Consider the following 26,311-nt stretch of genomic DNA (forward strand, 5'->3'; position numbering starts at 1 on the left):
AATGAATTTCAAATTTTGAGAGAAGGTCGGACATCTAGGCCTGGAGTTGAATCGCAGCATGTATTTGATCAGGATTTCACCTGGACGCCCTCTGTGGAGGTATTCAAGCCATGTCCAACAGAAAGGGCAACTCAGGACACACTGGAAAATGAATATCCCGTTTGGCTGTGGTTGCCTTGGCATCCGCCTGTAGGAGCTGGAAGACATGGCTGGTTGAGCCTGCTGCCTACACAACTGTAATGGCAATTTTCATATCTGCTGTAAGAAAGTGTATCTTTAGATTATCTCAAGGCTTCACATGTTCAGCTGCGTCACCATAAGACAGTGACCTGACATTTACAGATTGCTGAGATACTTGTTATGACTTGTGATGCTCTGGTGTCTGCTGTGTGCTGACGCAATCATACACTTTCTCTCGTTCCTCTTTTTGTATTCCTTGCACTTATCTTCGTGTTATGATTTAAACTGTATAAATACTCTATACTCTTTGTACTCAGGGCTCGCTTGCCTCAGTTCACTCTGTAACTGTGCTCGTGAGTCCATCTGCAGGTGCTTCTATTAAATTTACTTGAAAGACAGGTTGTGACCACAGGTTGTGTCTTGTTTTTACAGAAACTGCCACCACACAACCCAGACAAGTGGAAAAACATTTACAAATTACTGCCTGCACTACACCCAATGCACCACAAGGAATGGTTCAAATCTAAAAGCATGTCCTATCATGCTAAATGTTCTGTAACCTTGTCATGGTCATTTCATGTGTTGGTTTCTTTTGTAACTCAGGTCCCGCAAGGACAAGTAAGCTTTTTTTGGCAATTTGGCAAGGGCTTAGTAGCATTGTGTTTGAATGAGGCTGGAGAAATACCAAGCATCGCCCACCAGCCGGAGCAAACTTTCTCATTTTACAGTTAAACGGTACACTACAAGATGTTTCTGAAAACATTTTAGGTGAGAAATAGGCATTACAGTAACAGAATATGGATTAATATTCAATCAGCGCTGCCTAGTTTGACCGTTTGATCGGAGTTTGCAAGTGATTGCCAGCTGCTCAGAGACGGCAGGCTCCAGCTCGGACATTTTGCCGTGTCGTAGCAGGAAAAGCTCAGCTACATGACTGACTGCATTCCATTTAGGTGAGCTATCAGGGCCCTGGTACTGTGCATGCTGGAGTCTGTCTCCGCTATCAAAAACTGATTCATTATGACCAAGTTTCAAACTGAAACTCAAGGATGGACATGCGATCAGTCATCGATCAGTAAATCACCGGTCACAGAGCCTGAGAAACTGTTGCTTTGCTCATTAAAGCATTCAGAAACACACAGAAACAGTTTTTTTCTTCTCCAGTTTTCGCCCAGAGCTCCTGTGGTGTCTCCAGAGGAACTGAGACACCACTCAGTCAAAAACTGAATAAAGTAAACTTGAAGGTGGGATTAGATTTAGCGAGATGATAAACTGGCAGTGTATATCAGTATTTCCTGTAACTGTATTCTTCTTTCTTGTGTCCTGTCTTCCTACAGGAGCCTACAGTGTTTGTTGGACCTTATTTAGTATTTTGCTTATCCTGATGATTGCCTTTGTCGTCGCTGCAGTGTTCTACTTTTATAAACCAGGGATATTTCCATGGTAAAGAGTACAGTAGTACTACACACACTTAAGTATAATATACAGTACTACTGCTAAGTATATAAACATATACTATATATACTATGGAAATCTTTTATTGTTTGTTAATTGGTGGTTGATTATCCAGGACAAACGACCCACGTGGAGAAAGGTACGGTCCACCTGGAGTGGCTCGAGGAGTAACAGAAGATCTATAGGAACGACATGCAGAGGTAGAGGAAATGCATAACATTTCATTTGTTAGAGTGCATGCTGGCTCTTTTTAATCACACTCAAAGTTAAATCTGTGTGCCTCAAAAAGTAATTTTTCTAAACCGTTTGCCTGAAAAGTGAGTTTTTCTTATCATACTATATCTAGTCTTTGGGCACATGGGACTACTGTTTTTGCAATAGACTCCATTATATTTTAGGAAATAACGGTAGTCCCATGTGCCCAAATACTAGATATAGTATGTTAAGAAAATGTCTGTAAACTACAAGGAGCACAATCAAGTATTTAAACTGGGAAAAAAAAAATCTGAAACTTGTGTTTGGTTGATTATTTCTCAGTTGTTACAATGCTAATTTGCATTGTATTTTACATCGTTGGAAAGCCTGTTTATTTACCTTCACAATGATGTCCAACTTGTAAGGATCATGTAATTGTGGGATGAGCAGCACAGCTGATTATGTGGGTAGCGCCAAGAAACATTTGCCAAAATGCTCTGCCAATGGTAAATGGTTTTACAGTTTGTAAGTCTGAGTTGTGGTGGGGGTTGGTCGTTTATTGGCGTTAGCGGACTACATTTCTTACTGAACGATAGCTATGGTTGCACACCGAAGGCACTTGCGAGCGCGCATGATGTCACATCCTTTAAAATTTTCCCGAAAAGAAAAACGGCCCGCATTCTTCAAGCCCAATCTCCAGACCTGAATCCCATTGAAAACCTCTGGAATGGGATCAAGAGGAAGAAGGATGGTCACAAGCCATCAAACAAAGCCGAGCCGCTTGAATTTTTGCGCCAGGAGTGGCATAGAGTCACCCAACAGCAATGTGAAAGACTGGTGGAGAGCATGCCAAGACGCATGAAAGCTGTGATTGTAAATCAAGGTTATTCCACCAAATATTGATTTCTGAACTCTTCCTAAGTTAAAACATTATTATTGTGTTGTTTAAAAATGAATATGAACTTGTTTTCTTTGCATTATTTGAGATCTGAAAACACTGCATCTTTTTTTGTTATTTTGACCAGTTGTCATTTTCTGCAAATAAATGCTTTAAATGACAATATTTTTATTTGAAATTTGGGAGAAATGTTGTCAGTAGTTTATAGAATAAAACAAAAATGTTCATTTTACTCAAACACATACCAATAAATAGTAAAACCAGAGAAACTGATAATTTTGAAGTGGTCTCTTGATTTTTTCCAGAGCTGTATATATATGTTACTCCACTACATTCCAGAGGGAAATATTGTAGTTGTTATTCCACTACATGGATTTGACAGCAACCGTTACTAGTTGTAGTACAGATTAAAATTTCCAAAACATATAATAAGATTTAAAGACACAATGCATTTTTGTATATATAAAATAGCTGCTACAGGTCAATGCATCAGGAATGATAGTCCAATAATATATATAATAATATAAAACTCAGAAAGGAGATTTTGCTGCTTTTACTCAGGTGAAACTTTGATACACTATTGATCTGAACACTTCTTCCAAACCTGAATAATACACACCTTCCATCTTGAATTCAGATTCTTCTACTTTGCAAGCCCTGTGGTGTCAATCACCTAAAATAAATCTCATACAGGTTTATGAAATATTTTCCAAAACAAGGGAGCCATCTTGAATATTCATCTTGGTTACATTTTATAAAAATAAGGAGAGCAGGCAACAACAAATACCCCTATCAGTACATAAAAACATCACCTCAGCTTTACCCATGGGCATTGGTCATCACCCTGGATACTGCTCTATAATATATGCCGTATATAGCAGAATCCTATACAATGATAATGAAATGAGGGTAACTTTGCAGAAATGAATATGATCTGCAACAAACAAACAAAAATGGCAGCATCTACAGCAGATTTGGACTCAGATTGTGACAGACCATGTTGGATATTAGCACTCAGCTTCCTGGCAGAGATGGCGAGACAGTCTTTGTTTGTGTAAATACTGCAGATCCTCTCCAGTCTGTCTCCTGCAGATCTTTTCTGGTGAGAACAGACTGGAAAATGCAAGAAACCCTTCATCTATGTGTTCTCTTCAACATTTGAAGATTTTCTGAGCTCAGTGTTCGAGTTTCAGGAGGATCTAAGAAGTACTTGCATCAATCACACACCTTGACGACAACAGAGCAGATTCCACAGTTGATTTATTAATTTGTGATGGGTTAGTGATGACATTTATTGCATAAAGGTCTGTGTGAAAGAACCAAAAAACAAGATTTCTGTGTTTTAAATGAATGTTTGCTGTAGGAGATATAGGATTAAACCCCTCAGTTGCAGTGGATGTTCATTTAAAAAAGCTGCTGTCATGAACAACCTGTACAATAATTCTGCATATAATAAGAACAAGACACTGGAAATGAAATAAAATACATTCAAAGACATCAACTGAAACTTGCATTGCATAGGGACAAATTTACAAGGTGGCTTCAGAACAAAAACTGAAAGACTTAAGTGCAATGCTGCCACCCAGTGGCCGGATCTCCTCATTACAGCGTCCAAGCAGGACCTCTTCTTCTGTTCCTAAATCCTAAAACAGGCGACATTCTCTCATTCTGCACACAAAGGCTCTTCTCAAATATATAACTAATGAATACAGTTTTACTCACACTATTTTTTAGATTGTAAAATAGCAATGTTTGCTGACCTGCAGGTGTAGTGCAATCCGATTAGCAAGTCAACAGATGGCTTAATCTAAATTTACAGTCTGTGCCATGGCTTTTGGAAAAACATATATATATATATATATATAGAAAACATATTTTTTACGGAAAGACAAGATATTTCCACACTTGTTAAGGCACTTTACCTTGATTCACTGCAAATGCGCTGCATAAAAACATCCAAATTTATATACCGGCAAGCTTCACAGTTTATTGCATATTAAGTCCCTGTTTTCTCGTAATGCATCTCTAATTTTTGCAGCGATAGATTAATTGAATAGTTGAGATTTGTGACATTTTTTGACAGTTTTTTTGTATTGCATAATAACTGGATATTGTGCTCACTCGTTTGTGTGTGACAGTTGTATTTGTCTGCTTGTATTGCTTGTGTTTATTGTTGTAACACTGTTTTTGCTTCCCTCTTGACCAGGTCACTCTTGGAAAAAGAGATTTTAATCTCAAGACTTTTACCTGGTTAAATAAAGGATATACTGTATATATATTTCCCTAAGTCATCTCACACCAACCACCACGTCATTCTCACTTAATAGTCTTTTTTTTTAATCTCTCTTAGTTTTTGGCTTTATCTGTTTAACTATAACATAAAATGTGCAATAGTCAGGTATCACACCTGTTACCCTGTTCAGAATTTTTTTTCTTTTGCAGTTTGGTTGTCAGTTATTCGAGCTCTGGGAAAGATTGATTCACAGAGACTATATCTCACTGAGCTCACACACGTCAAGTACACATGGTCCACTCACAGATCTCAGTGTCTCTTTCTAAAGTGAACATTTAGTCCATCCTCTAGAGTCAAGTGTCAGGCTTCAATGCCTGACAGTCTAGCCTCCCGGTCTGACCCCTTCATTCGGTAATAACACTCAGACTCCTCTTCGTGTCTTCCTAAACTGATCTTTCTGTCCCTTCTCTTTGGTTTTGACGGTCCAATCCCCGCTCCTCTCCCTCTTGTCAGTTTGTGGTTGTGAGTCTACACTGCCAGGTCATCCTGGCGAGCCCGGCTGCTGGTCCCACTGGTCTTGCTCAAGCGGCGTTTGTCCTTCATGTAGCCGGTGTGCAGCAGAGGTGACGGGGCGCAGCTGTTGGGCAGCTCCGTGGGCACTTGTTCATATCTCATCCTCAGGAAGTCTTCCTCGTCCTCCAGGTTGTCGCAGCTGTGATGCCGCTCTGTGGCCAAGTTGACCGAGTTCTGCTGCAGTGCCATCCTGTTGTTGAAGGGATGAGAGGCCATAGAGGTCATGGCGTTCATGGAGCCCTGGGCTGCCAGGCACTGGCTGAAGTCAGGGGGCGGGGTGCAGGAGGCAGAGGGCCGAGGTGGGCTGTTGGGCTCCAAGGCCGCAGATGCAGCCACTGTCACGGCTCTGTCCTTGCTCTTCTGCATCCCCCTTTTGCGTAAACACCTCCTGGCGCTCTTCCAGCCGAGGTGGTAGAGCTCCAACACGGAGAGCAGCAGAGACACGCCGGCCACCACCAGCATGAAGATGATGAAGACGTTCTTTTCTGTGGGCCGGGACATGTAGCAGTTGACGGGGTTGGGGCAGGGCCAGGACTTGCATAGGTACAACGCCCTGAGGAACACCCCGTAGATCATATACTGCACCACCACAAATGTCACCTCCATCACCGTGCGGATCATGATGCTCAGGATGTAAGTCTGCAGCAGCGCTCCTTTCAGGCGAACACGGCCAACTCCCTCAGACCCCACCACTCTTCCGCTCTCCTTCTGCTGGAGGTACTCCTTCTCTCCCTCCAGGTCTCCTCCGCCTTCCCCTCTCTCCTCCCTCTCGTCGTGCTCCCTCCTCTTCATTTTCTCCTCCCTGCGCACAATGTGCATGGCGTGGCCCATGTAGATGAGGGACGGCGTGGAGACGAAAACGATCTGCAGCACCCAGTAGCGGATGTGGGCGATGGGGAAGGCGCTGTCATAGCACACATTGGTGCAACCGGGTTGCTGGGTGTCGCACAGGAAGTCGCTCTGCTCGTCGCCCCAGGACGACTCGGCCGCCGTGCCCAGCACCAGGATGCGGAAGATGAAGAGGACGGTGAGCCAGACCTTCCCGACCGAGGTGGAGTTTTCCTGGACCTCCTCTAGGAAATTCCCCAGGAGACTCCAGTCCCCCATCTCTGCTCACAGGGCCGAAACACGCACCTGAGACACAAAGACTGGAGAGAAAGTGCGAGAAGAGGAGGGGTGCACTAGAAGTGAAGAAGTGAAGTCACTGATGGATAGAGCAGAGAGGAGGGTAAAAAGGAGAAAAGAGAAATACAGACATCAGTCATAGACAGATACATTCTTGCAGATGAAATGACCTGGGTGTGTGTGGGGCATCATGTGCATAAAAATAGCTTCTCTGCTTGTGAATTGCTTGAGGACTGGACACCGTGGCATGAGAACAACCACTTTCCCATGAAAGAGAGAGCGAGAGAGAGAGGCAGAGGAAGTTCGGGAGTCATGTAAAAGCAAATAATGAGGTTGTTTTAAGAAAAATGACTCAATATCATATTATGTGTGTTTACATTCCCCATGTCCAATTCCAAATTGCGCATGACAGACAAACAGAGAGGGTAACAGGCCACCACGGGGCAAGTCAAAGCTAGGAGACTTTGTCCTTTTAATGCTGTGACCTGTCCTGGTCTCTATCTTGCCTGTGGAGTTGACCACGACCAGCAGATTTCACTCACACCGACATGAACAGCAGCTTTGATGTCCACTGTCCTCTGCGATAATGAAAACCTCCTACTCGCTGATATCTGAGAGCGTCAATCAGATCTCTCCATCTGTGTGTGTTCTTTCACCTGCCGCATTAGTGAGAGTTTGGGTAAGACCCAAACATGGCGGTGACAGGCTGGCGAGTCTCAGCCGAGAAAGACCCTATAAGGCAGTTCACCAGACAGCTTTATGGGTGCAATAACTGACCCCCATCATTGAGGGGTTAAGAAAAACCCATCAAACTCCACTGAGGGGTGACCTCCGACATCTAAATGCACTATGTACCTTTAGCCTACTGCCAGCTTTTACTATGCAATTAGAGATCAAAGCCAGATGAGTTATTACATACTGTAAGGAGGGCGAACAGTTTGACAGGTTTTTTCCAACACGTCTCACATCCGAAGTTACAGCCCTACTTGGCAAAGGTTATAGAAAACAGTATACATTCGTCAATAGATGTGTGTTAAGACAAACTGTTATTTTAATGGTGTGCCAGGTGGGATATATACAATATAATCACTACAATCACAGAGTGTTAAAAAAAGCCAAACACGGAGTTAATATTCTCTCTTACCACCTCCCATCTCCCTCCAAGTGTTATCCATGAGCATTTGCTTCCATAATAAGGTAGTCCCATCGTATAGTCCACTGTGCAGGGCTTTGACTTGGCTGGCTGACACTGACACTAGTTATGTGTGAGAGAGAGATGTTCTAAATGACCCTCAGTCTCTCCCCCTCCCGCACTGGCTCTATGAAGGATATATATGGCAATAAGATGGAAAATCAGAGCGTTGAGCTCTTTATCTATGAAGCATGGAGAGGCGGGAAACAAAACACCCCCATCAGAACATGTGGGAGAGGAAATGTTCAACCTCTATCCACTCAGAAGAAGGCAGATAGGCCAATGCATAACATAGGACAGTTTGTGGTCTGACACTTGTTTTCCAGCATTTCCGCCAATGTCAGACAAACTGGTCACAGCTGGAGACCAGTTGGATGGTGGGGTTAGTGAAGCGGGTCCTCGTCCCACTCGGGGGAACTGGCTCAAAGCCCTCCTCGGATAAAGCTGATGATCTTTACTGGAAGTAAATCACAAACAGGCAGAAAAGCTGGAGGAGGAAGGGAGTGAGAGTCCAGCCTGCACAATAGCAGGAGGTACACATTACAGAACAGCCATGGTCTTATCAGCTAACACTGACAACAGGCTTCCCTCACCTGTGCAGACCCTGGTAACAATACATATCCACCGGGACTCATTCACAGTTAACCTTTGTGATGGTTTCTCATTATTTTGAATCAGTATTGTGACATGCTTGCAGCAGGGATTACCAAAGACTGCGGGTCGCAGGAGATTTTATTAGGGTCGCCAGTACACCTTTGAGCCAAATGAGGGGGCCTGAATGTTCATATTGTTCTGATAATTGTAGCCTACCTATAACATTGAATCTAGTATGAAAGTCTAGCGTAGTGGGAAATAGCGGAATATAATTATTAAATAATGTTTATAATAAAGTAATTTTTGATACATTTTGAGGTAAATATTGGGGTAATTTGGCAGTAATTCAAAAGAAATTTCAAATAGGTTACTTGCTAATTATCACCTAATTACAATAAAATTTGCCGACCTGTAAAATGAAGTGTTACCATAATGTTTAGCCTATACTATGTTTACCATCTTGGTTTAGTGTGTGAGCGTGCTAATTGCTAATTATCACGGAACAGTACAGTCGAGGCTCAAGGGAATTTCAGTAGTTTTGCTGGCATTTGGTCATAAACCAAAATATCACAAAAACTATTACAATTCATCCATAAAGGAATGTCTGTACCAAAATTCCCGTCCATCCAATAGTGAGACATTTCCCTCAAAACCACTTGCCAACCTCATGGTGGAGCTAGACGAACATTCAGGGAAACACCAAAGTCAGTAGGATTTATCCTCCGGGCACCTTGAACGTCTATTGTACACATAATTTCAAGGCAATCCAACAGATATTTTTTGAAGCTGATGCTTTGCATGTAAAATATGAATCTACAACCAAACTAGCAACTTCAGTTCACATTTAGTTGAGAGAAAGTAAAACATTTCTCTCTCAAATGTAGTAGAAGTACAAAGAGATATAAAGTAGAAATTCTCAAGTAAAGTACTAGTACCTCTGGGAACATACATACAAAAATACATAAAGTACACACACTAATATTCACACACAGCGGTGGGAATGGAAGCTTTCCTTTTCTAAGGAAAGTAGACAAAGTGGAAAAGTCTCTGTCTCCTTCCCTCGACTGCCTCTTCCTGTTCTCAGAGGAAGCAATCTCAAACAATATGATTTCCGAAGGACAAAAGGGACAAGGTATTAAAAGGGGAGGGAGGCAGAGGTGGCAGAGAGGTTACAGACAAGCTCTTTCCAGTGAACTTCTCTGCTGTAAAAAAGCACCTTTGGCTGTTCTATCATAACTGTGCTCCTGGTGGCCCTCTGGCAATAACCATGGATTTACTGGGATATGTTGTGCCCTTTGCTGAGCAGTCTGGTTTGCCTGTAGACCATCATGGCTGTCATATTTGTTTATAATCTCTGTGGCAGAGTAATGGACAATCTGGTTATAACTTGGTATTCAAAACGGTGAGCTGCGCAAATGGGGTATTATGCACCTCTGAGTTATTTCTCTCTGACGTTATACCTATCTCTCCGTGCGTTTGTGCGTGAGTGTTGGTGAGTTAAAAGAGTTCCACAGAAACAAAGTCCAAGTGTTGGAGAGATATTAAGCAAGAAAGTAGATGACCTCTATAGCCAAGAACTACCATTCTGTTCTCATTTCCAGGGCGTCAAATACTGACGCTTTGTCACGGCTAGATACAAACGCACAAAGGCCCCCTTTAGCATCGGTATGAGGTGCACCGAGTGTCCCATAAACTACAATGTAAACCCATCCACGACAATATTAAATGCTCAGGAAAATGTGCTGTGAGTGTGGTGACGTAGTTTTAAGAGCAAAAAGACGAGTGGGGAGGTGAGGTGGATGGGTCCAACAAACACAGGGCTTTCCCCTAAACTATAGGTACAAGAATTTCCCAATTTGGGATCAATAAAGTACATCTATCTATCTATCTAGCTAGTGGTTTTATTGTCTGAACCTATGCAAGCGTCTTTGTTTAATTCACAACATTAAGCACGTGTTTACTACAACCGAAAATTGGTGCCAAGGGATCTGACAAAGCGTCAGTATATGACGAGTTGGGATGAGAACACGTCAGAACTACAGTCATTTCACCACTTCAGCGTCAACTCAAACTTAAACTGGACTAACTAAATGTGGGTGTATCTAAATTTCCAATCGGATGTGCATACTGACACTAAGCTAGTCTGGGTAGCAGCCAGGCAGCTCAGAGACGAGAGAAACAGCAGCTATTAAACTGCATCACTGCGAAATGACGGCTGCTGCTGTGACTTGCTGCAGAGCAACAGGAATACATTTTGTGTGTTTTCTCCACCCTGCAACACAACAAGAAATCCTCTGGTGTGTTGGACCAGCCTCAGTGTTGCCTTAGAGGGCAGTGACTCTGGTTCAAGAATCAGCCGGGACTGCGGCAGCACCTCAGGCTGGATTGGAGAAACCCCTGGATGGAAGTTTTACAGGATCATTAAGCTATGTTTTGTTATTGCTGCACAGTGGCACATGGAGCAATGATTTCAGATTTATGTCTCTCACATTGGGTATAATCCTTAATTGAGTCATAACATAAGAGTACAGTAGTCTTTAGTTTTTAACTCTCAGAATAGAAAAAAAAATAGATTTTCAGACCAAATAAAAAGCTGCTGATGCTTAAATTTCTCTTTTCTAGTTGAGTCAATGAGTTAAAAAACGGGTTCCCCTCAGCCTGCAGTGTATCCACAGGCCTGGAACAACAGGGGGCAGGGTTGTTTTAAACATTCCTTCAGCGATCTGCATCTTTCAGCACTAAAGCCGTGTTTGACAGACTCTGGATCCTCATAGAGGACCAGGATACGCTGCCCGCTCTGCGCCGTCCTCATAAACACACAGGCAATTATATGGCGGGGTATACATTTTTTTTGTCCTGCTTCCCTTTAATGGGGAATGTTTGGACTAACATCAGCGGAGGAAAAAGTATTTACACGGTATTGTACATTAAGTACAATAGTGTTATTATATGCGTCCGAGAGGATTTGATGGAGATGGAGTAAATTTTTCAGCAATCTCCCAAATGATCTCAACACGTGGGCTTAAAACCACATGCCTGACAAACTAATTAATCGTTTTCACTAGAAATTAAACACAGTGAGAATACTCATTTATTTCCTAGAAAAATGTCTATACAGTATTTGACATATTCTAGAGGGACAGACTTACACTGGAGGGGCCCGAAGTTAAATACTAAAAAAATTTGGGGAGCCAAATTTGGCTGGCTGGCCTCAGGAGATTCTGGTGTAGGACATCTTTATAACAACACGGCCCTACTGTTTATTCCATATCAGAAAGAAATGTTGTATATTTGGACTTTATGGCTGTATTATCTCTGCTGTGAGTGGATTACAATAACAATAAATATATAGTCTTCAGTAATGTATTACCTGATACATTGTGTGTTGAGGTGTGTTTTTGTTAACCACTGCTAATGTTCTGGTAGTTGTTTTTTTAGCTTTTCAAAATAAAAGTAAATCCACCCATTAAGGTTTTACTGTATCTCTGCTGAATTTTCAAGAAATACATCAGTGTTTATTTCACTATATTAAAGAGACAAAGGCATATAATCATGCTTTGCCAACTCAATAGTATCTGCTGAGAAAAATATACATTACTGGTATATTTAATTTGATGCACCTCATTGCTTAAACCTGAACCTAAATGTTTTTTGAGTGGTTTCATCTCCAGAGAAACATGCTTTATCAGTAATTATACATTCCACAATCATTATTGCTCTCTTTATCACACAGTTGGATGGACTAAAATGATTAATCATCTCATGATATTCATCTATAACTCTCTACTGTTAAAGCTTCCAAACAATCTTATTTCTATTCTCTTGTTAAAATCTTGTACAAGATCTGATAACTACTTAATCTTAGATATTCCATGTGTACGCTCTAATCTTCTAGTTTCAGGTATTATGCACCATTTTTATGATTTTTTTTTTATAACTCTTGTAATTGTTTTTTTTTCTTCTATTTCTCACTGAATTTTTGGTTATCTGACTATTTGTTTCTTGTATGCTTAGAGATGACCCAATGCAACTTTTTCAGTCTCGATAGTGATACATAGGCTTTGGGTATCAGCCGGTACCGAGTACCGATATGATACCAGTGTTTAATTAATTAATTAATAAGCTGTATACCTCATTGTATGGAAGTGACTGGAATCTTTCTTTTATGTGTAAGGCAACATCAGGCTTGACTTAAACAATGTTTCACAACTTTGTAAAACAAAATGTGACAAATAAAAACACAAATTTACTGAATTGTTTATTAGTGTTTATTATTAAGATAATAAATGGTACACCAGTAACTGGTCGAATTGTTTTCAAAATTAACAGGAATTACAATTCAGGTGTAAAAAAATGTTTAAATGCAGCAACAAATTGGTCAAAACTTAAACAGGAATTCAAATTCCAGTATTTAATGTATGTAGTACATACATATAGAACTGAATTGAATAGATCTGCCCCATTGTCACCAATACCCGATCCAACTATATGAGTCAGTATCAGCCCGATATCTGATCTGGTACCAGTATTGCTGGTTGAGTGGTTGTCTGACTATATACATGTCTTTTGTTCCCAGTTCTCTCCTGAAAAATAAAAAGACTCTCTGATAGAATCAAATTACTAACGTAGTAGATAAACTCTATTTTACAGCTCATATTAAATAACTCCAAACAAAAAGCCCCTGCCAGGAGCTCCATATCCAAAATATCTTTGCCGGTAACACCTCACTTTGTAGTGTTGTGACAGCTCAGCAATGTTTCAGTGGAACAACCGCAGCAGAGCACGAGGAAAAATGTCAGCCCAACCACACAACTGCTCTGCGCTAACGCATTTATTCCCAGGTTGCATCAGTCTCAGCTGACATCAATAGACCTGCATACAGGATGCCAAACATACCTAGGCTGCAGTTATTCAGCTCAGTGATTGTTATTTTTACTCTCTGGGCGATTGAAGCGTTTTCAAGAGGCTATTTAGGGTATAATGGAAGGTTTAATGGAAATAAATGAGGCCTATTTATTTCATTAGAATGACCACTTGCACATATGTGTGAAAATTAAAGCTTAAAAGACATGTATTGCATATGAAGCTTTTAAACTTGAACTTTAACACGTGTGGAGGGTCAATCCCAGTATGCATTGCAGCAGCTGCAGGTCTGCAGGGGTGGCGGTGGCGGGCGTATCTCTCCCATGTGGATTACGATCAAAGATGAGCATGTTTAAGTTTAGCGTGGCAAACTTAGTGGTATTGGCGTGGTGGAGGGGTGAGTTAGGGATAGTGTGACCTACAGAGTGGATCTGATGCGGGATGAAGGGGAGAATACTTCACAATCATGTGAGTCACCTGTTGCCACCCTGTCCAGGCCAGTGTGGCTCTCGGCTGCCATATATCAGTCACACCAGCAGAAGCCGGCGGGCCGATGCGCTGCCTGCTACCTTACATGGCTCTTCATCTGCCCACTACTGTACACAGACCCACAGCCCTGTTATGATCTATTGTTTAGCTGCATATGGCATTACACTGGAGCCCTCAGGCCAAACAGCTGCAAGGTGTTTCGTGGAGGAAAATTCTGTCTAACACACTCCCGACTGAAATGCCTGGATAGCTAGACAGATTAAATATATGGCTTGTTTTGATCTTTCATTTATTTTGAATACCATCTTTATAGTCAGTTGATTAGTGAGCCTGTAATCTTTTATCTTTTGCTGTGAGGCGTCTTTACACAAATCTCACCTGTTGCTTATCTGGTTTTATTTGATTCCACTGAGATATGAAGTGTTTTTTATGGCTGTGCTGGGAGTCGAGATTCACACTAATGTCACAGTGCGGGTTAATGTTGATGTGTCTTCAGTTTCAAACAGAAAAACACCAACACAGACTCTGACGTTACTTTGTCTAAAATTTGTCGTGGACACTCATTTAAAGTGACGGCACTTTTATGTCACTTTATTGACTTTTTGTAATCTTGTCTTGTAAGTAAGTACATGTACTAAAGCACTGTGTGGTTCTGAGGTACTTTACATGAGTATTTACATTTTTTGCTACTTTTCTCTTGTACTCCTTTGCATTTCAGGGGGAAATATTGTGCTTTTTTACTATACTACATTTATTTGGTGGCTATAATTAACTGTTATTTTTCATATTAAGATTTAAAAAAACCCATATGAGCATATAAATTATACATTTGTTACCCATGCACAGTAAATTAAACCACCCAGTAGTATAAAATAAGTGGAATGAGCTCCACCACAGCCAGCTACAACATTAAAATGCTTCTTACATGCATATGGTATAATCTATGATACTGTAACACAGACCAAAGCCTTATATTCCCTGCATACTATGCAATTTTACTTTTAAACTTGAAGTACATATTGGTGATTATACTTCTTCAACATTTTGATTGCAAGACTTTGACACTGTGATATTGATACTTTAGTAAAGAATCTGAATACTTCTCCCACCACTGTAGAGACATTATTTTATATAATTCAAAATAAAAGGATTGCATCAGACTTATCAGTGTGTGGCTTTCACCCCCTAAGAGCGCATTTATTTTCCTTCAGTTCTTTTTACCCATTTTCCAGCATTCATTCACATTTTGGTGAATTGGTTTAATACATTTTTTGCTGACACATTCTGTCAATTCAGATCAATGAGCAGCTTTATGCAAAGCTTTTGCCCGAGACACCATGGAGGTAACAACTCCTCATACTGTAAGTACACATTGCTGCTGGCTCTGTGTTTTAAGTCTCCGGTGCAGCACTTTGTTTGAATATATTTGTCTCTTATGAGAGTTATGAGCAGAGAGGAGGGAGAGAGAGAGAGACAGACAGAGCCAGATAAAAGGAGTGAGAGTGAGTAGGGTGACAGCCGTACCTGCCGGAGGACAGGGACTCTAACACACACCAGGCTTCCTGTTCCATCCTCCCAGCTCTTTGAGATATCATCTCTTCCTTACAGACTTCATCCACTGCTGTCGTTTTCTAGTAGGATGCTCACAGTGTGTATCTAAATGTCTGCATCCTTCTAGTCTTTCACCTGAGTAAGAGTTTGTGATAACTTGATGGCTTACCTGCTTTTCTGCTGCAGGAGAGTTGTCTGGAAGGCTGTTTTTTTTTATCAAGTAGCAGCTCCCTGTCTGTCCCCTGATGAGACAAGTCTTCCTTTAACTCAGTGGACAAATGGCAGGTGATGATGCAGAGATGATCAGACGACCACAGACTCAGTGCGATGGTGGGACTACCTTCTTCTTCTTCTTCTTTTGAACATCAACAGGATCTGGCTCTCGAGGACGGGCGTCTGTCGTCCCAACGCCAAACTGTTGGTCCACACAGGGGGCACGAGAAGAAAAGCAGGGGCATCACAAGAGTGTTTCCCCCCCCCCACAGCCCTCCCTTCTGTCTCTCCTCCTCCATCTCCTCCTCTTCCTCCCCCCCCCCACTCCCTTCTTTTTTTAACATCCCTGGTGCTCTATTTTTTGCTGGGAAGCATTCTTAGGCAACGGGAGGGGAAGTGGAATTGTTTTCTGGGATCAATGGCAATTCCGTTCGGAGTAAACTTCCAGAGAGCTCTTATTTACTGCGTGGTCCTTAAGGCTCACGGCTCTGTTGTCTGTGCTGTGTTCAGTGCCGGGCACGGGCAAAGACAAACTGAAAAAGAACGAAATAGGTCATTAAAAATGTGATTTTAGCTTTATTTTGGAGACCCACAATTCATCTCAATCTGGAAACAGTAAGACAGAAGAGACAGTCATGTAGTCAGGTGTTGCACGAGGTCTGAAACCATTTCCTGAAGATTGGGGTGCAAACAAAGAGTCACAGACAAAACTTAAAAAGCTCATCCTCCTACTCTCTCCGTCCTTCCTCTTCTTTTTCTTGTCGACTGTATGTGGTGTGAGTTTGAACCCATGGACAATCTCTCTGTACTGCAGCCTGCCTGCAGAAACATACTGCTGTATTATATAAAGGGAATCTTTTAGGTCTGATTTCTCCTTGCTGGAGGGCCAACGTGCATTCAAATGGCTGTAATGATGTGGTGAGGGCACACAGTACATATGAACGCTCACACACAGACAGGCAATTCTAACGTACGTTCACTAATGATGTGACTCTAACATTTGCATAATTCTTTGATTTGGCCATTGTTACATCTTCTTCTTCTCCTTCAAGGTGTCCTTAAGTTGCGACAAATTCAATCTCTGGATTTTTTTCCTATTCAAGTTTTCATATTAAATGAATAGTTTGGGAAATAAGCTTGTTGGCTTTCTTGTCGAGAGTTAGATGAGAGGAACGATACCATTCTAACCCTTACAAAAAAGAAGTTTATAAAAGTATGCTATTAGTATACTTCTTTTAAACTTAAAATAAGAGAGTACTGTATGCTTTCAGATTACTTTTCATGTACTTATCAGAGTTAAACTTTATACTAACAAAATTACACTTATGTATACTTGGCTTATACTGACAAATATACAGAAAAATATACTGTAAGTCTATTTGGCTAAGTACGATAAATTCACTTAAGAAAACGTACAAGTATATTTGCAGTAAAAACTATTAAACTAGTAGTTTACTGAGAGTATACTTTAAAGTGTACTTTCAAAAACTAAAAAGTGTGCTACAAGTATATAACTAGTAAACTATACTACAGTATACCTTTAAGTTCACTTGTAGTATAGTTCATATTATAGTTGCAGTACAAAATACAACTTGGATATAAACTAGTTGTGTACTCAGAGTAAACTCGATTACATTTAAAGTATACTAAAAAGTATATTTTTATAACTAAAAAAGTTGGCCAATTATTCCCGAGAAGTATCGAAGTAGTACACTTACAAGTATACTACTACTACATTGATATTAGTATACTTATTACATAAAGTATACTTGGGAATATACCTGAACTATACTTAAATTTACTTCATAAAATAAACTTGAAGTATACCTCTTTTTTGTAAAGTTAGCTTAGCTTAGCACTAACACTGGAAAAATTCACAGTTTGGAAACTAAACAAAACCACAATGTTTCCTTGATTTTAATCAAGTAAGCCATAACCAAGTTGTTTTCGTGTCTAAAGCTAACCAAACCTTCACCATCAACCCTGTCTCCTAAAAATTACGTTCATATATAACCCAATAGCATTCTCAATTACGTATGGAAGGAAACGTAATTTATTGCGGATTATGTTTGTCTTTGACGTATCACAAATACGTTTGTAAGTCCACGGACGGCCCCAGCGAGTGACGTAGTACAATGAGCGAAGCACAGAGCAGGTGATGATGTATATGGAGCGACCGTTAATGAAAGTTATATGGAATAATAACGCTATTGAAAGTAATATAATAGCGAGTATAAAAAGTGAGAAAGTCCACTAGAGGCGGGCGGGTGGAGAGGTGGATGGGATAAACTTTCCCCCAAGAAACCGTTGTTCGTGTCCCTTACCCAGTTGTTTTGTTACCTAAACCTAAATAAGTAGTGTTGTTGCGTTTTTGGTTTTGTTTTGTTTCAATTTACAACGTTAACCACATGATTAAAACACTTTAAAGCTGTGACTGAAATCCGAGAGAAAAGTCTTTGGGCTAAGCGAAGCTAATCAGCTTCAAAGTGGGAAATTCATATAATGAACATACATGAGAGTGGTGTCGTTCTTCTCATTTAACTCTCAACAAGAAAGTGAGTGGGTGTATTACCCCAAATAAACCCAAAACTTTTTCTTTAATGATGCTGTCATTTCAGTGAACAGTAAATTGAGCAATCAATGATTCACATTCTTGCTCTTTACTCAATCTTTTTTCTCTCTCCCTGCTGACGTAATTGCCTATTCATCGTTGATCTGAATGGCTAAATTCTCCTCTCCAACAACTGCGCCTTTGACCACGGAACAGAGAACATGTTTTAACATGTATAAATAGCAGGAGAAACCAAACCAGGCAGTATCTCATGACCCTACCAGATCTCTGGCCAGGAGCTGTGGCTCTGCTACCTCATCTCTACTGTATCCCTCCACTAAGGTTTCATCTGGTTATCTGTTGTACTTGTATTCATTGTGGTCTTTCTTACAAGTCAAAATGAAGACTGTGTCAGGGTGCTACCTCAACATGGACTCTAAAACACCTCCTTCCATCTTAAAAAGGTTGCCGGTCGTCGGTAAGAATTGCTGGTGGAGTTTCCTTAAACAAAAGCCCATGTCATGGAGCACCTAACATCCTCTCAGGCCTCAGTCAGCGAGTGTTTGAAGGGATGGAAAAGCTGTTGCTAATTCCTAATTACGTAGCCTTCCTCAGTTTAAAGTCTACTCTGACGTTTCCATTGTGCTGTTCATCAGGATGGATTTAGAAGTGGAACACCATTCACGCAAAATAACAGCATGAAGTGATTTGTAACAAAGAAGTGATGTTCCACGACTTCACTTAATCGCATCACTTGCAGCTTCTCGGCGGTGCCAGGATGAGGTCTGATTAATGTGTGTGTTACGGAGAGATCAAGAGCAAGAGAAGGGACAACTGCGTGTGTTTATGTGTGCGAACGTACTTGAGTGTTTGATGGAAAAAGCCCACACTGCCAGGATGCATTAGTGTAACCCACCAGCCTGACCCCTGCCTGCTATTCTGCTCGTGACACCAACCCATTTCAGCCTCGCCTCGCCCGCGTCTGAGGGAAGCCAGGCTTGATGGACACGTGCTCCACAAACTCAAGTACAGCCTCCAACTCATCTCTGTGATCCACTGGTGGCTGCTAACATGACAGTAAAATGTAGCGTGAAACTCCAGAGTGGGAAAGGTTGAGAAGAGAAACTCAAGGTTGTTTTATAGCTGAGGCGAACACATACTCTCTGGTATATGTCAGCACTAACAATTGCCTCACTGACAGGCGTGATCCACAGCACTGGCATGTTGTCGTGGCAGACTTCCTGTCAACCAGGCACACTTACTGTACTTTGCGTTGACTGGGGACATGTGGTCATCCGTCAAAAACATCCTGTTGCAACCTTTGAAAAGTTCTCTATCTTTCCTCACACCTTCTTTATGGTTTGCTCTATAGATCAGCATTGAATACATATCTTATAAACAAGCTTAGTAATAGTGTTTGATTTAAATTCAAACCTGATGTCTTATTATTTTAGAGGGTACACTGTAAAAAAAAAACTTTTTTTTTACAGTTTTTTCAAGAAATTTTTACATTTTTTGTCTGTATTTCAAAATGACAGAAAAAAATGTAAAAATTACATGTTTTATTTGTGATTTATATGTAAATGGTCTTAGATTTACAGTATTTTTTGTAATCACAATCGTAGTTATCTGTATTTAAGCTTTTCTTGATAATTTTTAAAGATAATTATTCTGTTTTTTTCTAAAAATATTTCTGAAAGTTAATGTAAATTTGGGCTTTTGCAACGTAAAATTACATGTTTCATTTGTGATTTATATTTAAATGGTTTTAGATTTACAGTGTATGACTATTCTAACAATAAATATATGTTAAAAGTAAAATATTTCTTGTAACACTTTTTTTTTTACAGTGTATGATTTAAATTTTTTTATTCTCATTATTATCTATCCCAGATCTTCCTTGTTGTGTTTTGGTTCATCTTGCAAAAAAGAAAAAAAAGAGTTTAATGAAATCTTAAGTAAAGAGGTACAAATGAAACACCACAGTATGGTTTACATTTTGTACCTTGTCATTTGCAAGTGCCTTCATCATTTCAAGTGTAAAACTGTTAAAAGAAATGTTATTTTATTAATTTATTTTGACCTTTTTCCTCTCTCTTCTCTTTTTTTCCTTTTGCACGTTTGTCTTTTTGTAACCATTTTCCCTTTTATTATTTAATCCGTTGTATGAAATGCTGAAACAATACATCATCATACATCTATTCATCAGTTTTTTGCAGACGGATCAGGTCTTAATACTTCTCTTAATAAAGGTCTTAATGCTTAATACTCAAGCACTTGAAAGAACCGAGGGTGCCACTTTCTAATAAGCCATTTGTTTTTATAAATCTAATGGCTCTATGAATGGTTCATAAATTATTTATTAATGATTCGTTACTAATAAATCATCTATAAGTCACTTTGGTTGGTGGATATCCTCCAGCAAGATTTGCTTTGTCTCTTTTCTAGCTCTCTAAATCAACATCTCTAATGGACAGTTTGACCACATGTAAAACTACAGAGCATCTGGAGCAACTTTTAAACATTTGAAACTGTGGACTTGATAGATTATTGGAAAGTGTCCATTAGAGGTGTCACCCTTAAACATTAGGAAGGAAAGTGGTGTTGTATATTTCTCCGTACATTTCAACCTCCCTACCCTGTCTGGAGACGGAACTATTTTCAGCTGTGGATTAATACCAGCCCACCCACACGAAAAGGCATCTGAATGACACGATAATGCACAAGGCATTTAACGTGCAATAAGAACACCTTTCTTGCTTTTGCCATTTGTATGTCATGCAATCTGTATTGACTGCAATGTAAACACATCTGCGTAAATATGCTACGCTCAGAGTTAGTGACGTGGGATGAAAAGTGAGAAAGACTGCTTATGATGGGTGGGAGGGTTAGGTGGATGGGTCACACAAAAACAGGACTTTAACCAGGCGGCCGGTGTTTGAGACCGGTGTTTTGTTTGTAAGTTACGTTAGTGACGTTTGTCACGTCTTTATTAGTGAAGTTTGTGTACTTATGTTACGTTGTTTTGGTACTTAATTGTAGTTTACGTTCTTATTTTAAGCCCAACTATAACGCTTTTCCTAAAACTAACTAAGGGTTTTTTTGCTAAAACCTAAGTGAGTGGTTTTGTTTGCTTAAACGTAATGGTGGATGTTACCGTAGTTTTGTTGCGTGACACTTCGTACACAAAATTACACGTTGTATAATTGACATGCAAAAATAATCCTACAAATGACACGCAGAAAGCCTAAAATACGTCCTCATGACAAACGGGATGTCCTTGAACAACAACGGAGCTCTATGTCAGAGTTATAAGCTATCAGGCTTTGGCTTCACAGACTATTAATTGTCAACTTGCAGCTCTTACATATGGATTTTATTTATTCATCAATACTGCATGAATACATTATTTTTTACCAATTAATAAATCCATTTGTTACCATTTATAAACCCTTTACATATAAAGTATTAACAGGTTGAACCGGGGGACAGTTCTCTACTATCTCTCAGGTCAGTGTTTATGTAGTCTCAGTGTAAAAGAACATACAACACCATCAATCCTCACTCTCATCTCATCATCATCATCTTTACCATTCAATCCAGGTTATTATTAAACCAGCACTGCTCTGTTGACAAGCAGACCCAGAGAAGCGAGCACGTGGTCACGGGCAGCAAATGATTATCCATGCTGTTCGCTCATTATAGGGTTGCAAAGCTTTGCGCCAACAGGTGAGGGATTGCGAGAAGCTGACATGGCAGACGGTCGGTCATTTGTCGTGTATTTTAGACTTTCTGTCACTTCTCAATCTGTTCCCAACACTATATACACATTTAGACCGATGCTATTCTTACCAGCTGATCTTTGACCCTGCCGCTGAGTGAAATGCTGTCCAAGACTGGAGGCATTGATGATGGAGAGCTTATGAAGGCATATATGGGTCACAAATGCATTGATGTGTGTGACTCATATAATGCCACGTAAATATCTCTGTAAAGCCTCCTCAGTGTTCTCAGGTATATCACAGCACAGCTGTGTGGAACGGCATATACCATAATGTCTTTCATGGCTGCATTTACACTCAGTGGGAACTTTATTAGTTAGGGGAGAACGGGGTTGGCTGTCACATTCATTAGATCTCGCCCCCTAGAGGGCGCTGTTAAAAAAATGTTGGTAATGAACTTTTCAGAATTGGGGTCAGAGGTCACCGACAGACACTTGACATTGAGGTGAGAGGACTTCTAGTGTTTATCATCTCAAAATGAGACAACGACAACTGTAGATTCAGCTTTTTTTCACATTAAACTCAGGGAAATTACAGTTGAGTTCGACCAGAGTACACTTGGTGATTGTTGGCAAGAGTAACGACGACGGTTTAGGTGAGTTTTACTTTGTTTCTGCAGTTTGAATGAAGTGTTTTACGATGCTCCGCTACGTACAGCTGATCTCATCATAAACAAAAATACACGTGGATGATGGCGCGAGCTGAACGGAGAGGGGGGCGTAGGTCTGCGCTCTCCGAGTGCCACTCTAGTTATTGTTATTTTGCTCATGATGAGTTGGCCTACATTTTGCTGCCCTTTCCATAGTGCCGCCCTAAGCAATTGCCTAGTTTGCTTATATGGACGCGCTGGCTGTGACGTACAGGAGTAGAGGCAGCTCTGCGTAGGAGAGTGCGTTCAGTCGCACGCCATAGTTTACTTTTTGCCTTGCATTTGACGACATCAAGCTTGCTCTGGCCCATGCTCACTCACACAGTGGTAAACATTTTGGCTGCACTGGCTGCTCCAAATACCATAAAAACACTCTGAAAATAGAAATGTTTTTCCATACTCTCTTTTCTTTTTTACATACTTATCCAGACCTGGAAATTACTAAAATCAAATTCCATACTTTTCCATACTGCGTAGGAGCCTTGTTTATTTTTGCCCCATTAAAATAACATAGGGACAACCTGTGTGACAACCAACCCCATGATGGGGTATTTGACGACCTGATTGGGCTGCAAACCCGTGCACTGTTATTGGCTGGGGGTAACGCGCCCGTATGGGGCCGAAAGGCTGTTTACTGAAGCCCAGAGACGTCCCGAACACAGAAGAAAAGAGAAAATACATGCAGAGGGCTGCAGGATCTCTGCAGACACCGCCACACACTTCTAGTGGGTCATAAGTGATGATTGAAAGGGATTATTTTTCAGTCTATCAGTCTATACATAGTTTTTTAGGAAATACTTGCATATTATACCTTTAACCTGCTAGATATCTCTCGGGCACATCGGGCATTTCTCACATCGCGTCTTTGAACATTCACACACAGAGCGACTATCGCAAATCCATTATTGGTCAGGCCTTTTGATGTTTTTATTCCAAAGGTTTTTATAAGATTACTGTGTTTCTTTATGCAGAGTCAACTGATGGTTTAACAAAATGAAAGCAAACAAAGACCTGTCAGTTCCTCCTCCGCCCTACTAAGAACAAGGTTATCAAGATATGGAGAGAGCCGGAGGAAACATGCACTCTTAATACCATATTTCCCCCCCCCCCCCGTCACCACTGTGGAGTTACAGCATCCCAGTGTGCAGCCGCGGAGAAGGAGCGGCCTAAACAAATGCAGGAAGAGTGATATCTACAAGACCCCTCACCCAAGACAACCAACTAACTCAGACATGAGGACAGACGGGCGCTGTGTGTGTGCGCGCATGTGTGTGTGTGTGTGAACAGATTGACTTTGTCCAGCGTATATGTTTTATGTGCGTACGATGATTGAAGACAGACAAGGGGTGTATGTGTGTTTATGTGCCCACCATACATCCCTGAAAACAAACAGTGAGTGAAAGGACGGCATTGTTCTTCAGGTCCAGCAGACGCGCGACACAGTCACCGGCCAAGGGCAACGAAAAGGCCATTCAGACTTTCAATACAGCCTTTTCCTCCCCGCTGAACCTTTGACTGGATTTATTTCTAAATCAAATAAATAAAAGTCAAGGGGCAGTTTTACAGCTGATTTGACAAATTAAATAAAACCATGAATGGTCGTTTTGTATTTTTTGGGGGAGCTTAGCACGTTCTCCGTCTTACACGCTTTACTATGGCAATGTTTTATGACTTCCTGTTGGTCCTGGGCATTGTTAAAGTGACTCTGCTTCATTTGAGGAAACAACATTAGATTATAAATCATTTCTCTTACCCACTGAACGTGTGTGAGAAACTCTGGTGGATGTTTGCCGGTGGATGGTTGACCGTGTGTGCCGGCACTCCTATCCGTAGATAACATTGTGTTGGCCGGCTGGCTGACTTTGGGGACCATGGGGCATGAAATCATCCAGTGTCGGGCCATGTGTTCCCTTGATGGAGACAAGGAGGGCGTTATTCTCCTCTGAAATCTACCTCCAGCCCTTCAGGCAGCTCTTCCTGTCCTGAGCGATATGTACACCCACAGTGTTCCCTCTTACACTGCATTTCTCAGGAACCGTTATCATGTTTGTTTCCTCACAAGTCCACTAACACCTGACTGCATTCCAAGGCCAGTTTACTGAGAACTAATGAGTAATAAATCTATCATATTAAAGCATCTAAAAACTTCAAATCTCAACTACTTCCATGTGTAAAGGGTTGCTTATGGCAGGGGTTCTCAAACTTTTTGGTGCCAAGGATCCTCTTTTAATCGTAACACCAATTAGGCATAAGCTTACTAACATTTGTACTCCATTTATACCACAGGAACTATTTGTATTATAAAACCTTTCATAATGATAAACAAAAACATATTTCAATTTGAATCATGTTAAGATAACATGAGATATTCCTTTATTAGTTCCACAGCGGTGAAATTTGCAATGTTATTGAATGTTAATACCATTTATTTACCATTAAACAGAAGGCGATTTCATTCAAATTGCATTTGGACTCAACTTGACAGCATTGATAGCCTACATTTCAAATAATTGATCTTAAAAGCTTTCATAAAATGAAGAGCAATGACTGGCATAGTCCTAATAAAGTCTAAAGCTGAATTTCAGTTAGTGCTTCAACTTTAAAATAATTAACTTATTGCTGTGTCACAATCATATCAGAGTTTCTAACCTGGGTGGAAGTAATGGACGCAATATGCTTGTTTTACTGGCGCAGATGGTCCCCATATGTACATTTGCACTTTTTAATTATACAGCACAATTTTATATTATAGCTAATTATTTCACGGATCCCCTGACAGAGTGCCATTCACTGGCTTATAGTGACAACTCGGCAGTTCCCCTCGGTGCGATGGTCGTAGCACGATAGGCCTCATCTATAAATGGTGAGAAGATCGAATACGGGCAAAAATGAACGTTCCTGACCATTTTTACTGCCATTTACACATCACCTTATATTATCTTGAATATGTAAACCAGTCATTTTGAAGAGATATACATTTGATAAATCACAACTTTGTTTTATGCAGGTGTTATAGAAAACATATACACATGTTAAATACTTTACAATTGAGACCAAATAAATGCTTTTATGTTGAGTTAACAGGCTCTTGTTGTTCTTCCTCTCATCAGTAAAACAAACAGAATGTAGACTAATCTTTCATATTAGATTCGATGTTATAAGTAGGCTACAATTATCCCAACAATACAAACATTCAGGCTCCTTCATGTGGCTCAAAGGTGTACTGCAGATATAAATGTTAAATAAAAGACAGAAAATCTGCAAATTTATTTGACAACAGCCCAGTCTTTGGGAATGACTGATCTACTCTACCTGTCCAGCACCAAACACACACAGAGACAAAGTTAGTGACTAGCTGGTGAACATTGTGGAGCATTTAGCAGCTGAAGAGACAGACATTTGTCTCACTAGTTGGTGGAGACCAAAACAGAGCTCCTAATGTTACTCTGTGTCTGCTGCATGAGTAAATAAGCAACGGCTGCTAACAAGTTCACCATATCAACTTAAAAAGGTGGAAATATGCCAGTGCTGTGTTTACAGCTTGTTTCTGTTGTCCCTGAGTTTAACATAATGAATAAATGAACTCACATTTCCATGCAGTTAAACAACCATCACCAACAAAGACGCTCAGGATCCTGCTGTTGTTCAGGAAAGAGATGCACAGCTGATCCTACCCGAATTGCATGACTGTGTTTCTGGTCTGTTATTATTTTTGTCTATCCACATTTAATTTAATTTGATATATATTATATATGCATAATCTGATTT

At 40.5% G+C, this 26,311-nt stretch overlaps 1 protein-coding gene across 2 annotated transcripts; it reads right to left on the reverse strand.

The window, feature by feature from the left end:
* Positions 1 to 3,971: 3,971 nt before the first annotated feature.
* Positions 3,972 to 15,830, reverse strand: LOC119500048 (gap junction alpha-5 protein-like). Of its 2 annotated transcripts, none has more exons than XM_037789465.1 (2): positions 15,518 to 15,830; positions 3,972 to 6,738 (listed from the first exon to the last, which is right to left on the reverse strand). In XM_037789465.1, exon 2 carries the CDS (start codon positions 6,639 to 6,641, stop codon positions 5,490 to 5,492), a length of 1,152 nt encoding a protein of 383 aa, XP_037645393.1. In that variant the 5' UTR covers positions 6,642 to 6,738; positions 15,518 to 15,830; the 3' UTR covers positions 3,972 to 5,489. The 2 variants fall into 2 exon arrangements, with proteins under 2 accessions (XP_037645393.1, XP_037645394.1); XM_037789466.1 differs by lacking the exon at positions 15,518 to 15,830 and adding an exon at positions 7,804 to 14,031.
* Positions 15,831 to 26,311: the final 10,481 nt, after the last annotated feature.

This window comes from Sebastes umbrosus, chromosome 13, assembly GCF_015220745.1.
Source record: "Sebastes umbrosus isolate fSebUmb1 chromosome 13, fSebUmb1.pri, whole genome shotgun sequence".
NCBI classification, from domain to species: domain Eukaryota; kingdom Metazoa; phylum Chordata; class Actinopteri; order Perciformes; family Sebastidae; genus Sebastes; species Sebastes umbrosus.